The 16,397-nt window shown below is 49.4% G+C and overlaps 1 protein-coding gene across 1 annotated transcript; it reads right to left on the reverse strand.

Annotated features, from left to right (window-relative positions):
- Positions 1 to 878: 878 nt before the first annotated feature.
- On the reverse strand, positions 879 to 9,736 carry YPEL5 (yippee like 5). The gene is made up of 3 exons (XM_040430617.1): positions 9,605 to 9,736; positions 6,588 to 6,752; positions 879 to 1,754 (listed from the first exon to the last, which is right to left on the reverse strand). Exons 2-3 carry the CDS (start codon positions 6,726 to 6,728, stop codon positions 1,530 to 1,532), a joined length of 366 nt encoding a protein of 121 aa, XP_040286551.1. The 5' UTR covers positions 6,729 to 6,752; positions 9,605 to 9,736; the 3' UTR covers positions 879 to 1,529.
- Between the last annotated feature and the right edge of the window lie 6,661 nt (positions 9,737 to 16,397).

Consider the following 16,397-nt stretch of genomic DNA (forward strand, 5'->3'; position numbering starts at 1 on the left):
TGCGCTCTGCACACGAGAGGCTGCGCTCTGCACACGAGAGGCTGCGCTCTGCACACGAGAGGCTGCGCTCTGCACACGAGAGGCTGCGCTCTGCACACGAGAGGCTGCGCTCTGCACACGAGAGGCTGCGCTCTGCACACGAGAGGCTGCGCTCTGCACACGAGAGGCTGCGCTCTGCACACGAGAGGCTGCGCTCTGCACACGAGAGGCTGCGCTCTGCACACGAGAGGCTGCGCTCTGCACACGAGAGGCTGCGCTCTGCACACGAGAGGCTGCGCTCTGCACACGAGAGGCTGCGCTCTGCACACGAGAGGCTGCGCTCTGCACACGAGAGGCTGCGCTCTGCACACGAGAGGCTGCGCTCTGCACACGAGAGGCTGCGCTCTGCACACGAGAGGCTGCGCTCTGCACACGAGAGGCTGCGCTCTGCACACGAGAGGCTGCGCTCTGCACACGAGAGGCTGCGCTCTGCACACGAGAGGCTGCGCTCTGCACACGAGAGGCTGCGCTCTGCACACGAGAGGCTGCGCTCTGCACACGAGAGGCTGGAGGCTGCGCTCTGCACACGAGAGGCTGGAGGCTGCGCTCTGCACACGAGAGGCTGGAGGCTGCGCTCTGCACACGAGAGGCTGGAGGCTGCGCTCTGCACACGAGAGGCTGGAGGCTGCGCTCTGCACACGAGAGGCTGGAGGCTGCGCTCTGCACACGAGAGGCTGGAGGCTGCGCTCTGCACACGAGAGGCTGGAGGCTGCGCTCTGCACACGAGAGGCTGGAGGCTGCGCTCTGCACATGTCAATGGCTGGACGAACTGAAAGAATTGGTCAGTAATAACCTTTGTATCGTGTACAGGGGCAGCATTTGGGAGAGGACAACACTGCTAGACTGAGTCATTATATTTTATTACACTGCCAGCAAGTTCTACATCACACACATAAAACAACTTTTGGTGCAATTCAATTTTTTTTTTTTTGTTTTTTACATTTTTTTTGTTTTTTAAATGTCCACTCCACCTGCATCACATTAGACTCATGAAAGTAACTCAGTTATATGCTGGAGCTTAACAGATGTAACCCTCAACCACCCCACGTCCCCCCCCCCCAAAATACAACCCCATCTGACTCACCCGTTGACCCCCAGCTGCTTAATGAGACGCTGACCAGCGCAAGCGGCAACAAACACAGGATCTCATACACAAGGCGCAAGTCCGCGACACATAAATGTATATTTCAAAGCTGACGAATCTGCAAGTTATCAACACGGCGGTTTGGGGGGGGGACGGGCTGATGTGTCGGTGGGGGGCAGTTTAGTCCCCGTTGGACACCAAGACCATTTAAGACGGCATTGGTAGAACATATGCTCGAAATGGTAACCAACCCGAATGCAGAAAGAAAAGATGGCAGATCGCTCGTCGTTCCTTTGTGTCTCATCGCGTGGCGTGACGGTGTACGCAAATACGCTGTAGAGATCTGTTGCATGGTTTAACTTGAGAGGGACTACAAAAGGAAAAAAGCCGGAAAAAAAAGAGCATTTCAGGAATTGTCGGAAGGTACGTGTTCCTCGAAGCCCTCGCTCTCCCGTACCAGGGCTCGTTCTAGGATGACGCGGCCTTCCTTGTAGCGCTGGCTGTCCTCCGTGGCGAATTCGTAGATCCATCCCAGCTTGCTGTTGCAGTTTTTACAGCTGACGTCTCGCACCATGTGACGGCCGGTGAGCATGACGCGGTCCTGGACCTCGCTGTACTGCAGGTTCACCACCTGATGGACATAAAAGGGACATCAACACTGAGAAGTTATTACAGACGTAGCAGAAATCGCAGTATTTTCAATTAATTAACAGTCATGGCCGCCCCCCCCCCCTCCCCCTGTGTCCAGCGGGTTAACAGTCATGCCTTCCCCCCCCCCCGTGTCCAGCGGGTTAACAGTCATGTTTAATGGTCATGTTCCTGTAATCAAGTGGTTACCAATTAATCCCCCCACCCTCGTGTCTACTGAGCTAAAAATCTTGTTCCTGATTTCTAATGTGTTAATAACAGTGTCCTGGTTTCCACTGGGTTAGGGTCCATTCACACGTCCGTCGTGTATTGCGGATCCGCAATACACCCGGCCGGCACTCCCCATAGAACTGCCTATTCTTGTCCGCAATTGCGGCTAAGAATAGGACACGTTCTATTTTTTTGCGGCGCGGCCGCCCGGAAGTTCAGGGCCGCGCTCCGGAAATGCGGAGAGCACGGATGCGGACCCATTTGCGGACGTGTGAATGGACCCTTAAAAGAGGTTCTCTAAGGCCTCTTTCACACGAGCGAGTTTTCTGTCCTGATGAAAGGCTTGCAGTGAACGCCGGACTTCTATATTGTCGCTCGTGTGAAAGAGGCCTTAGGATGGGTTCACATTACGTTTTATGCCTCCATTTGACGTATATATTAAAAAAGGATACAAAAATGTAGCACACCACGTTCTTGTAAGTTTTTACAATAGAAGAAAAAAAAAAAGCATTATATATATATATATATTTTTTTTTACAATGGAACTCTTTGGTGAACGGATGCTGCTGTATGGCATCTGTCTGAGGCATCAGTTTAATGTATACATTTTTTGTATACATTAAATGGATATGAACCCAGTCTTAGGGTTTTATATTTATGGGCTATTCTCAGGACAGGTCAGAAATATCTAATCAGTGGGGGTCCGACTCCCGTGCTCCAGTGAGTACTGCGGCCTCTTCCTAGGCCACAGATGTCATGTCCACAAGGGCTAGGCGCAGCTCAGCCCCATTCACTTGAACAGCTGCAATCCAAAGCACGGCGCTATCCACTGTACTGCTTGTGCCGCGTAAGCCGAGTGCAACCTCTTCAGGCAACTGAACGGCTGACATGCTGGATATTGGACCCCCACAATCAGATATTAATGACAGATACTGATGATAGGACATCAGTACAAAACTCCCTAAAAAACCTCTTTAATTACCAATTGGGCTGTCTAGTGGGTTAATAATCGTGTCCCCGGTATAGAGTGGATTAATTATCGTGTCCCCGGTATAGAGTGGATTAATAATGGCATTTGATAGGCTCATAATATTACTCCTGGCATCTAGTGGGTAAATAGTCGTGTCGCCATGTCCCCGACGGAGGTGGCACTACAATTACTCTTCATTGTCAAGCAGTAATTTCAGCCATGGAGGAGTATGAAATAAGACTCTAGGTGGCTTTTTTTCTGGCCATAACTTTTATTTTTTTGTTGAAGTAGCCGTATGAAGGCTTTTTTTGGGGGTGGGGTGGGGTGGGGGTTTCTGTTTTTTTAGTGATACCACTTTGGGGTATATATAACTTACTAACTTATTTCCTTTTTTGGGTTAGTAATAGACATTTTTTGCACTTCAGGGAATAACTAGCACTAACTTTATTCTATTATTTTTTAGTCCCACTAGGAGACGTTGCCTTTATAATGCACTTGTACACCGTGTATACCATTGCATTAGTGACAGACCGTCTATTGGGCTGTGTCTGCTGCACAGTGTAACAGACAGTCACGTCCGTCCCAGGGGCCTCCTTGGTAGGCAACCCAACTGCCATGGCCAATGGTGGCAAAGGAAGCTCTGTCCCTTTAACTGTCTAGATGCCACAGTCACTATTGACTGTACAGCTTCTGCCACCTACACCAGGATTAATGGTGCAGGAGGCAGGGGGCCACCAGACTAGATACAGGCCGATACAGCGCTCCGGACAAAAGAAAGTCGCACGTGTAGAAATACGCATGAAACTTTTTGTAAACCGTAAAACCGCACCGGCGTTACTGCAACCTCTGCCCTGACATCTTCAGGGTTAATAACTGTATTCCTGGCATCTAATGGGTTAATCTGGGCTTACACAGGGTGTTTTTGATGTGTTTTTGTTACATTTTAGAGCATCCAAACCACCCCTGAAACGAACCATTAAAAAACCGCATCTTGCCATCAGGCGAGGGAAAAAACAATGCAGCACTAAAACCGCACATTATGTTCTATGGAGTTTAGTTGCTCAAAAATGCCCTGTTGAACTCCCTAGCATCTAGGGGGTTAACCGCCACGTCCCTGGTGTCCTATGGGTTAACCATCATGGTGTCTAGTAGGTTACCCATATTTCTGGCACTTAGTCCTGTTTCACACTTGCGACCCGGCAGAGGATCTCTAAACCGAAATAAAAACGGATGCCATTTAGGGCTCACGCACACGACCATATGTATTTTGCGGTCCGCAAAAAATCCAGATGACGTCCGTGTGCATTCCGTATTTTGTGGAACGGAACAGCTGGCCCCTAATAGAACAGTCCTATCCTTGTCCGTAATGTGGACAATAATCGGACAGGTTTTATTTTTTGGCGGAACGGAAATACGGAAACGGAATGCACAAGGAATAACTTCAGTTTTTTTTGCGGAACCATTGAAGTGAATGGTTCTGCATATGGTCCGCAAAAAAAAAAAACGGAACGGACGCGGAAAGAAAATAAGTTTGTGTGCATGAGCCCTTAAGGCTACTTTCACACTTGCATTGTCGTTTTCCGGTATTGAGATCCGGCAGAGGTTTTCGTTTAGTCCTCATGCATTCTGAATGGAAAGAGATCCGTTCAGGATGCAAAAGGACGTCTTCTGTTCCGCATTCCATTTTGTGACCGGACAGAAAACCGTTGCAAGCTGCGGTTTTGTGTCCAGTCATAAAAACGGAAAAAGATGACAATTACTCTTACCGGTATTTGATTTCCCGTTGCCTTCACAACGGCACTGATAGGAGCTTGATCCGGCCTCCCAGGGACAGGAACAGCGGGAGCCAATTTAAAAAGGACACCTCCTCCAACCTCCTCTAGGACCCCCGCCGATCAGCTGTTTGCGAAGGCAGCGCCGCTCCAGCAGCGCCGCGGCCTTCTTACCGCTGGCCCAGTGACGTCACTAGTATCAACTAGCCTGGGCGGGGCTAAGCTCTGTTCACTTGAATGGAGCTTAGCCCCGCCCAGGCAAGTTGATACTAGTCGTGATGTCACTGGGCCAGCGGTAAACTGAGAAGGCCGCGACGCTGCCGGAGCGCCTCTGCCTTCTCAAACAGCTGAACGGCGGGGGTCCCGGGTGTCGGACCCCCGCAGATCAGATGTTGATGATCTATCCAGAGGATAGATCATCAGTTTAAAGGGAACCTGTTACCGGGATTTTGTGTATAGAGCTGAGGACATGGGTTGTTAAATGTCCGCTAGCACATCTGCAATACCCAGTCCCCATAGCTCTGTGTGCTTTTATTGTGGGGGAAAAAAAACGATTTGATACATATGCAAATTACCCCGAGATGAGTCCTGTCCTTGACTCATCTCACATACAGGACTCATCTCGGGGTAATTTGCATATGTATCAAATCGTTTTTTTTTCCACAATAAAAGCACACAGAGCTATGGGGACTGGGTATTGCGGATGTGCTAGCGGCCATCTAGCAACCTATGTCATCAGCTCTATTCCCAAAATCCCGGTGACAGGTTCCCTTTAAACAAACTGCAGAACCTCTTTAAGTGAACCGCTGAAATGGACTTTAGGTTCTCCTCTCCCTGTTTGAATACTTTTCTTGAGACAGCCGCTAAGGAAGGACCTGCTCCTCGTCCCTTCTTCATGGTTCAGATATGCCACCGTCGTTGCATTGTCCGAAAAGACACCTCGACACGGTGGCGTTGGATAGTTGGTTTCAAGCTTAGGAAGGCAGCTGTCAATTCTCTCAGGTTTGAGGAAGCTAAAAACATCTGAGGACTCTATGCCCCGTGTACCATCTTCTGCAGAGCATGGGCCCCCAACCCTTGCTGCTTGGGTCGGTGGTTACCGTAAACTGATCCTTCGGTCGCCACTGCATCCCTGTCTGCAGATGTTTCTTCACCCTCCACCAACTCAGGGATTTTTTTTTTTTTACTTGCCCTGGAATTTTTATTCTTTTTTCTAGGGAACTTTTAGTCCCAAGATGAAAGGAGGAAAGACTGCAGAATCCAGGTGTGGGCCTGAGCCCAACTCACAGAGGATACAGTCAAAGCAACCGCCTGATGTCTCTTATTGATGCTGTTTTACCCGAGCCACGAGGTCGATTTGATTCTCTTGCGATAGGTGGTGTGTGCCCAGGAGAACCCCTAAAAAAAAAATGACGCACTACGGACAAGGATAGGACTGTTCTATGAAGGGCCAGCTGTTCCGTTCCGCAAAATACGGAATGCACACGGACGCCATCCGAATTTTTTTAGGGATCTGTGTTTTGTGGATGGCAAAATACATACGGTCGTGTGCATGAGGCCTAACAGAGAAATCGTGATTCTGCAGTTGGTGCACTTTGTATCCAGTCTGGACCATTGTCCTGATAGGTTGTTACAATGTATCCACCAGCGGGATTGTCCAGACTGGATGCCACTGTAACAAACCCTCAGCTAAGAAGCAACCCTGTAAGCCAAACGGCAATCTCTGAGGTGGCTGATAACAGGGAGCAATAGACTGCTGCTACCTGTCTGGATACAGATGGAGCAGAGACTGCGGGGTGTCTGTCTCTTTAAATTAGGTCACTTTGGCGCGGAACCGCACTGCACCCACGCCGCGCTGCCATACCTTGTTAAAGAGGAAGGCTCTGCCTGTGGCCCCCGTGAAGCGGGTGGAGATGAGCTCGGAGCGGTTGGTCAGAATGGTGTCGCAGTTGGCGCAGGAGAAGAGACGGGTCCCTCCGATGTGATCCAGGAAGATTCTGCCCATCGTGGCGGCTTTATGTTCAAGCAGCTGCGAGATGGCAATAAAAGAAAAATCAGAATTACAGCCCAAATCCAGGGCCACAACTGCACGCGGGAGCCACCACGGCGCACACACGGGGTGTCACCCAGCTTTCCAAAGAACCCGAGCAGCTCAAAAACCTGCACTTTTATGTTAGCTCATGCACACGGTGTCAGTCTTCATCGTAGTTCTGGCATTCTATTCACAAAGCTCAGGAGGAATAGTGTGTGCTCCATTACTCAGCTATGGCTCAGGGTAGCTCTGCTACATCAGCGTGTATATAATAAGGGCGGCTGACACTATGCGCTGGAATGTAAGTGGTGCGTCCGCCCCGGCCTGTGACTCACAGGGACTGCGATGACATCACAACATAAACAGAGCCGTAGCCCCCCCCCCAGACAACAGCTGATCCACCATCGCCCCGGCCAATCAGCTGTGTGCGGGGGAAGAAGGCCCGCCCCCTCCTACAGAGGAAGGATACAGCAGAGCTGTGTGTGTTCTGTGCAGTCACCGTATGCCGAGCCCATCCCCCCCCCCAGATACCAGAGAGCAACAGCTGCCAACCAGACCTGCACTCAGAGGGGGACACAAAGAGACAGGAGGGGGTATCATCTGGGGCATATAGTACAGGAGGGGGTATCATCTGGGGCGTATAGTACAGGAGGGGGTATCATCTGGGGCGTATAGTACAGGAGGGGGTATCATCTGGGGCGTATAGTACAGGAGGGGGTATCATCTGGGGCGTATAGTACAGGAGGGGGTATCATCTGGGGCGTATAGTACAGGAGGGGGTATCATCTGGGGCGTATAGTACAGGAGGGGGTATTATCTGGGGTGTATAGTACAGGAGGGGGTATCATCTGGGGCGTATAGTACAGGAGGGGGTATCATCTGGGGCGTATAGTACAGGAGGGGGTATCATCTGGGGCGTATAGTACAGGAGGGGGTATCATCTGGGGCGTATAGTACAGGAGGGGGTATCATCTGGGGCGTATAGTACAGGAGGGGGTATCATCTGGGGCGTATAGTACAGGAGGGGGTATCATCTGGGGCGTATAGTACAGGAGGGGGTATCATCTGGGGCGTATAGTACAGGAGGGGGTATCATCTGGGGCGTATAGTACAGGAGGGGGTATCATCTGGGGCGTATAGTACAGGAGGGGGTATCATCTGGGGCGTATAGTACAGGAGGGGGTATCATCTGGGGCGTATAGTACAGGAGGGGGTATCATCTGGGGCGTATAGTACAGGAGGGGGTATCATCTGGGGCGTATAGTACAGGAGGGGGTATCATCTGGGGCGTATAGTACAGGAGGGGGTATCATCTGGGGCGTATAGTACAGGAGGGGGTATCATCTGGGGCGTATAGTACAGGAGGGGGTATCATCTGGGGCGTATAGTACAGGAGGGGGTATCATCTGGGGCGTATAGTACAGGAGGGGGTATCATCTGGGGCGTATAGTACAGGAGGGGGTATCATCTGGGGCGTATAGTACAGGAGGGGGTATCATCTGGGGCGTATAGTACAGGAGGGGGTATCATCTGGGGCGTATAGTACAGGAGGGGGTATCATCTGGGGCGTATAGTACAGGAGGGGGTATCATCTGGGGCGTATAGTACAGGAGGGGGTATCATCTGGGGCGTATAGTACAGGAGGGGGTATCATCTGGGGCGTATAGTACAGGAGGGGGTATCATCTGGGGCGTATATTACAGGAGGGGGTATCATCTGGGGCGTATATTACAGGAGGGGGTATCATCTGGGGCGTATATTACAGGAGGGGGTATCATCTGGGGCGTATATTACAGGAGGGGGTATCATCTGGGGCGTATAGTACAGGAGGGGGTATCATCTGGGGCGTATAGTACAGGAGGGGGTATCATCTGGGGCGTATAGTACAGGAGGGGGTATCATCTGGGGCGTATAGTACAGGAGGGGGTATCATCTGGGGTGTATATTACAGGAGGGGGTATTATCTGGGGTGTATATTACAGGAGGGGGTATTATCTGGGGTGTATATTACAGGAGGGGGTATTATCTGGGGTGTATATTACAGGAGGGGGTATCATCTGGGGTGTATATTACAGGAGGGGGTATCATCTGGGGCGTATATTACAGGAGGGGGTATCATCTGGGGCGTATATTACAGGAGGGGGTATCATCTGGGGCGTATAATACAGGAGGGGGTATTATCTGGGGCGTATATTACAGGAGGGGGTATTATCTGGGGCGTATATTACAGGAGGGGGTATTATCTGGGGCGTATATTACAGGAGGGGGTATTATCTGGGGTGTATATTACAGGAGGGGGTATTATCTGGGGTGTATATTACAGGAGGGGGTATTATCTGGGGTGTATAGTACAGGAGGGGGTATCATCTGGGGCGTATAGTACAGGAGGGGGTATTATCAGGGGTGTATAGTACAGGAGGGGGTATTATCTGGGGTGTATATTACAGGAGGGGGTATTATCAGGGGTGTATAGTACAGGAGGGGGTATTATCTGGGGTGTATATTACAGGAGGGGGTATTATCTGGGGTGTATAGTACAGGAGGGGGTATTATCTGGGGTATACTTCATATATGGGGGGGTTATTATGGAGTCTGTTGTAGTAGTAACAGGTTGCCCCACCAGACATGATGTCACACTACTTTGGTGACGTCACACAAACATTCGGTGACGTGTCGGCAGAACGCAGGAACCTGTCTAATGAAGAGAGTAATAACAACAGACAGCGGAGCTGCCCCATCCCCCACTGTAGTGGGCCCAGAGCCCCGGTCCTGGCCCCCGGTATGTTTACATCCCCGCCTGTCCCCCTCTCCGCCGCCCTCCTCCCCCACACGTCGCCGCCCGCGGTCACCTGGTCGCCGGAGAGAAGAGCTCAGCTCCCGGTGTCTGGCGGAGAGAGTCTCGGAGCTTCGAGTAACTAACCAGTTCTAAGCGCCGCCCACTTCCCTACTAAACCTGTCCATCAACCGCACGCAACCCCGCCTACCAATACACCACCGCCGTTGCCTGTCTACGTAACGTCCCTTAACCCCGCCCCTCTCCGTACTGAAGCCGTCAATCGCTCCTACTTAGCACCGCCCATCTCTGTCTGTGGGTAGCCGCTATTGTATTGGTATCTTTAAGCCCCACCCACTTTATTACTCAACCCGTCAATCACTCTCAAGTACACCTGTATTCCGCCGCAGATCGTTTTTGTGACGTCATGAAACTCCGCCCACTTCACAAGGGTTGTCAACAATGTGGCCATGCGCAGCGCAGATCAGCTGGTTCTAAGTAGCCAATCAGATTTCAGCTTTTATTTATTAGTCCGAGGAAAGAAATGTAAGAAGTGATCTGATTGGTTGCTATGGGCAATGCTGTCACGTGTTTGTTCTTGTTGTGGGGGGTCTCTTTTGGCTCTGTTCACACCTTTGTGTCTGGAAGCGATGCAGAATGTGTGTAGTCACCTCCTGATAGACCTTTATGGGAGAATATAACTGCCCCACTTAGGTAGACACATCTGATCCGTAAACCTTTTTCGCAAATATGTCTATTTGAAGGTTGCCGTATATCGCACCACCTGCCGTGTACTGTATGGCGCAGAGAAAACGTATCGGCACCATATGTTTAACGTCCAACTGAAGAGAGAAATGTATTAACCACTTAAAAACCATGGTTAGGGGAGTCTCTCCTATGGCAAGTATGGGCCCCCCACCAATCCTAAGAATGCAGGAACCACAGCGCTAGCCTTAATATCGTGGAGCCAGGGTGCTCCCGCCATGTTTTTATCGCCGTTAGGGCCCCTACTCCCTGCCACTTTCAATGGTTCCCTCAGGACGCAGAGAACAAGAAGCCCATGTCATGCCTGCAGCCTGGGCGCAGGTTGGCGCAATGCAAAGATGGCCGCCAGCTACATCCCGGTGACCGGTGCACTGTCGGCAGCATACGCGTGCAGCTCCAGATTACCAGCCCCTGCTGTTTACCCCCTTAAATGTGGCCGAGGGGGCTCCCTCCGTCAAACCATCCACTTTCCCGCGATGTGATGACGGTGTGCCGGTGGGTTGCTATAGCAGCAGGCGGCAATGGCCCTCAGATCCGCCATATTGGTACACCTATTAGGGCTTGCCAGAGGCTGGGTGTAATAGGATGACTGCAGTACGGTCTTACAGGGTATATGAGTGATCGAGAAAACGCATGACTAAGTTCCTTACAAAAGACGGAGTAAAAAGTAATCAAAAGTCACAAAACTAGAGCGCCGTAATCTCGCGATGCGCGAGCTAGCGCATGCGCAGTTCGTTTCCTGAGGCTGATGCCAGCACAGGGAAGGACTACTATGCCGACACTGCGCATGCGCTAGCTCGCGCACCACAAGATTACGGCTCTCTAGCTTTGTGACGTCGGGGAGCCGTGAGGAGATTCGGAGGATGCGGGGCGGTGCTGGGCTCCTTCACAGTGGACGTGGCTTGGCTCCGGAAATGTTAGTAACAGCTCCTTGGGCTCCTTGCTTGCCTCATTTACATATATATAAAATCGTTTTTCTGACACAATAAAAGCACAGAGAGCTATGGGGGCCGGGTATTGCGGATGTGCTAGCGGCCATCTAGAAACCCATGTCCTCAGCTCTATTCCCAAAATCCAGGTGACAGGTTCCCTTTAACGTGATGGAATTGTTGTTATGGTGCTCCCCGTGCAGTGAAGATGACGTATTACATTTATTCTGCCGATCAGTGCGGTCACAGCAACAACACATTTATATACTTTTTGTTGTTTTAATACTTTCAAGAAAAATGTAAAAACTTTGAACAAAACATTTTTTTCTTTGCACGTTTATATTTTGACACCTATATTTTTGTATTTCTGTCCGCGAAGCTGTGTCCCTTTTTTTGCAGCCGATTTGTAGTTTTTATTAATATTACTTTGGGTTTTTGTTTTTTTTCTGTATTTTTAAACTTTTTCAGTCCCCCGTAGAGGACCGGAAAATGCGATCATCATTATGGCTGCAGCAAGGCTCAATGGGAATTTAAACGGTTTGCCCATCTCATACACTGATGGCATATCACTAGGATATGTCATCAATGTCACATTGGTCCTACGTCTGAGACCCCCCCTCCTATCTCTAGAACGGGACCCCTGGAGCAAAGGAGAGCGCACTGCGCATGCACGGCCACCACTCCATTCACCACTATGGGACTGCTGGAAAAAGCAGTCCAGCTCTCGGCTCCCATAGCAGTGACCAGAGGGTATGTAACGCCCCAGAGTGGCAATACCACTTCTGCACCTAGCTACTAACTCCTATGATCTAATATAATGTCATCTGTGTATTTATTTCAGGTCCTGAACACTGTGCATTTGTAAAGTTTAAAACTATGTATGTTATCATGTAATGTACCTGGTTCACCATTAGGTGGCAGCTAATATGGCAGAGCTACATTTACATAGAGCGGAACCTTCTTTTTCATTCTAGCCCCCCCTCTGTGGTGTGTTGGGCGTGTCCCACTTGCTGCAGGAAGGGTGAAGTTCTAGTTAGAGTTAGTTCCAGCTTACCCCCTGCTAAAGGAGGTTGTGCAGGAGCACGTCCCTGCTGGACATGCCCTGTCTAAGCCAGCTAGAGCACCTTCAGCTCTGCTGGATATGGAGGCCACAGCCTGAAGCCTCAGAAGCCAGAGTAGAGTTCTCTGGTACTACTTAAGAAACAGACTCCCGAGAGAAGTTGCAGCATCCAGAGGAAGCTAAGTTATACAGCTACCCTGTTAGTACAGCAGAGCCAGAGACCAACAGATGTAGCAGAGAGTTTGCCTGCCAGAGTTTTAATGCTAAAGCCTGCTGGATCCAAGACAAAGTCTGTAACCCGTTTGGAGAAACGCTTATGCCAAGTAAAGCTGTTGTTGAACTTCATTACAAGGTTTGGACTCAAGTTATTTCTTTCATCCCCCAATTCAACTACCCCTTATTTGCTGCTTTGGAGGACAACGCCTGGGGTCCAGCGTATCCAGGTAGGAGCACAGTGACACATACAAAACAGTAAGGGACATTTTAGGCCACCCTATACCACTCGGCTATTCCTACACCTGGGTACCACCACTAACACGATTTCCTAAAGGGATTCTGTCCCGTTGTTGCTTCACTGCAACTGGCGTAACGAATATTTCTTAAAGGGACCCTTTGCTGCTGTCGCACGTTGCATTTGGCGTCACAAACAGAATTTACGTGTGTGTCCTTGTACCACAAAGCCTATAGAATTGACAGAAATCCCACTGGAAATGACTTTATTATGTTAACTGCAGAGCGGCAGGCGCAAGAAAGTGCGTGCCGGCATCCAAAGGGTTAATCAGCAATCTTTGACTATGATGGCACATCTTCTTCTTGTACAGTCAGAGCTGGAAAAACAAGGAACGCCCCGATCTGGAGCGGGAAGCTACAGCCCTGCCCACAGCGAACAAAATCTTAGCACAAAGAGAGGAAGTGGAGACTCCTCCCCTAAGGCCCCTCCTCCTTCACCAGTTGGTGCTCGTGAAGGAGATCGCAAGATGGCGGTGCCAAAACCCAATTGGAATGAGATGGTCTATGGGACTGACCTGCCCGAGGACCTGCAAGAGGTACGAGTGTCGCAACTAGTGCGGAGACCGAAGAAGGGGTCTCACGCATTCCCCGTGCCGGCTGGTGCGGCGGAGGTGGCTGGAGTTACCACTCCGCCACCCAAAAAGAGATGAACCTATGACAGCCTAAATCCAATGGTGCCGAAGGGAGTCACGGCCTATGCTTCCTCTACCTGAGATTACCGCAAGGCCATAGAGGATTGGGTGGTCCGTCTGCTGGACCAACCGCTGCCCCCCCTGATACCCGGTGTTAGAAGAACTGGGACAGTCGTGTGGTTTTCTGTTGAGAGGGGTACCGGTTTCATCAGAGACGACGAGACCGGGTAAGAACTCTTCGTGAACTAACGATCAGTGAAACATCCTCATTTACCTCAGGCCCGGCACACTCTTTATAAAGGAGACCAGGTGGAGTTCACCCCTATGAAGTCTCCAAAGGGCCCGTTTGCCACTGGGGTGAATTTACTGGATAAGCCATTCGTTCCCGTGTCAGCACCGGAGTGCTGGCAGGAAGACCCAGCAGCTGCGGGACGTGTACGTTGTCTACAGGAGACCGCAGGGGGAGTTCAGTTCTTCGCTTTCGGGAGAAACCTCAACCACAGCCGGAGGTCCTCATCCCGGGATTGCCTGCGCTCCCAGCACCAACTCATCAATTAGGCTGCGTGTCCAGCACCTCTCTTACATTCAGCCCGACGGTCATACAGTACCAGTTGCCCTGGAAGTTGGAGTCAGCTGCGAGAAGAGCCGCCCAGGAGTTACCACCACCCAGAGAGGAGGACTACCTACCAGCACCCTTGCAGCCGGAGATATTGAACCCCTTTATGATGGCAGGAGGTTCCGATCACGGACCCAGCAAACAAAAAGTTACAGCCACGATGACCATCACAACCACCAGGACACTACCAAAGTCCGACAGTAGGTGTCACCAGAGCACCACCGTTGCTGCCAGGAGTGATTACAGAAGGCAGGACAGACCTCTCATTAGCTTCAGCAGCAGCAGTAGTGAGGAGGATTTGAGGTCCGTCCTCTAAGGATGTCTTTAACCCCTTAAGGACCGGGCCATTTTTCACCTTAAGGACCAGACAGATTTTTGCAAATTTGACATGTGTCACTTTATGTGGTGATAACACTTTTACTTATCCAAGCCATTCTGAGATTGTTTTCTCGTCACATATTGTACATGACAGTGGTAAATTTGGGTCAAAAAATTTCATTTTTATTTCTAAAAAAATACCAAATTTACCGAAAAATTTGCAACTTTCCAAATTTCTATTTCTCTGCCTTTAAAACAGATAGTGATACCTCATATGGTTATTACTTTACATTTCCCATATGCCTACTTCATGTTTGGATAATTTTCTGAATGCCATTTTATTTTTTGGAGACGTTAGAAGGCTTAGAAGTTTAGAAGCAAATCTTGAAATTTTTCAGAAAACTTCCAAACCCCACTTTTTAAGGACCAGTTCAGGTCTGAAGTCACTTTGTGAGGCTTACATAATAGAAACCACCCATAAATGGCCCCATTTTAGAAACTAAACCCCTCAAGGTATTTAAAACTGATTTTACATACTTTGTTAACCCTTTAGGTGTTCCACAAGAATTAAAGGAAAATGGAGATGAAAGATCAGAATTTAACTTTTTGGGCAGATTTTCCCTTTTAATCCATTTTTTCCAGTAACAAAGCAAGGGTTAACAGCCAAACAAAACTCAATATTTATTGCCCTGATTCTGTGGTTTACAGAAACACCCCATATGTGGTCGTAAACTGCTGTACGGGCACACGGCAGAAGAAGAAGGAAAGGAGCGCCATATGGCTTTTGGAGGGCAGATTTCGTTGGAATAATTTTCAGATGCCATGTCACATTTGAAGACACCCTCATGCACCCCTACAGTGGAAAACCCCAAGAAGTGACCCCATTTTGCAAGTTACACCCCCTAAGGAATTTTTCAAGGCATGTAACGAGCACTTTGACCCAAAAATCGATTCATAGACTTTAGAAATATTTGGCTGTGAAAATGAATATTTTTATTTTTCACAAGAAAATTTCTCTAAATCAACAAAGAGAATCGGTACACATATTTACCTAATAAAGTAAAATTTTTATTGTGACATAAAAAAACATACAAACATAAATGTAGAGACCATACAGCGTGCTTTAAGAGGCAGTCCACAATACATCCACTGTTGATAAATTAAATTGTTTCACTTGCTTCAATCACTTTCAGGATACTCTATATCTGGAATCTAGATCAGCATATATTATTGAAAGCTGCATCTAGCCATAATATTGTAATTACTTCTGGTGTGAAGCAAGTCAAACATGGGTCTATGGCGAGCATAAATGACATTCATATATTAGGTTGCATCCTATCTGAGCAGATAAAATTATTAGTACATATTCAATACATATTCAAAGTAGATGCATCGGATCGATCTAAGTTGCTCACCTACCCAATGTCCAGCGGTCTGCGTGTGGGCTCTCTCTGTCAAGCGTACTCCTCGACGTACGTTTCGCTAATGCTTCTTCGCTTTATAAGACGCACCCGATGATAAGACGTACCCCAGGTTTAAGAGGAGGAAAATAAGAAAAAAATATTTTTCATCAGACCTCATATCAGATCCTCAGATTAGACCCCCATAAATATCAGGACATCAGATCAGACCCCCATATCAGAACCCCATCAGATCTTATATCAGCTATGTGATTTACATATTTATACAGTGCTGTTACCAGATACCAGAAGGGCAGCACTGAAAGATCAGGGAGTCAGGCCCTGCTTGGAAGGAATCTTTGCCCTTTACCATACAGCTTATAGTCACGACGACGGCCGAGCAGTGTGTGGCGAAGGTCAAGGTTTTGGGCTGCACCATCCATCACCCCGGAGCGCACAGAGTGGATGCAGGGGTCAGGGGGAGGAGGCGGGGGACTCGAGCGCTGTGGAGTGTGTGAGGTTAATTCATTCGGCCGGCCTAGTCCATGGCACTGGAGACAGATGACAGATTACCCGGCCAAACAAATTAACCTCCCACCAGCTGACGTGCTGCAGCCTTGGAGGGAGATGCTCCGGTAC

This window comes from Bufo bufo, chromosome 4, assembly GCF_905171765.1.
Source record: "Bufo bufo chromosome 4, aBufBuf1.1, whole genome shotgun sequence".
Lineage (NCBI taxonomy): Eukaryota > Metazoa > Chordata > Amphibia > Anura > Bufonidae > Bufo > Bufo bufo.

Coding starts and splice junctions, on each gene's coding strand:
- YPEL5 (XM_040430617.1), bottom strand. CDS start 6,728: ATGGGCAGAATCTTCCTGGATCACATCGGAGGGACCCGTCTCTTCTCC. Junction 1,755..6,587: donor GAGCCTTCCTCTTTAACAAG/GTATGGCAGCGC, acceptor TATGTCCATCAG/GTGGTGAACCTGCAGTACAG.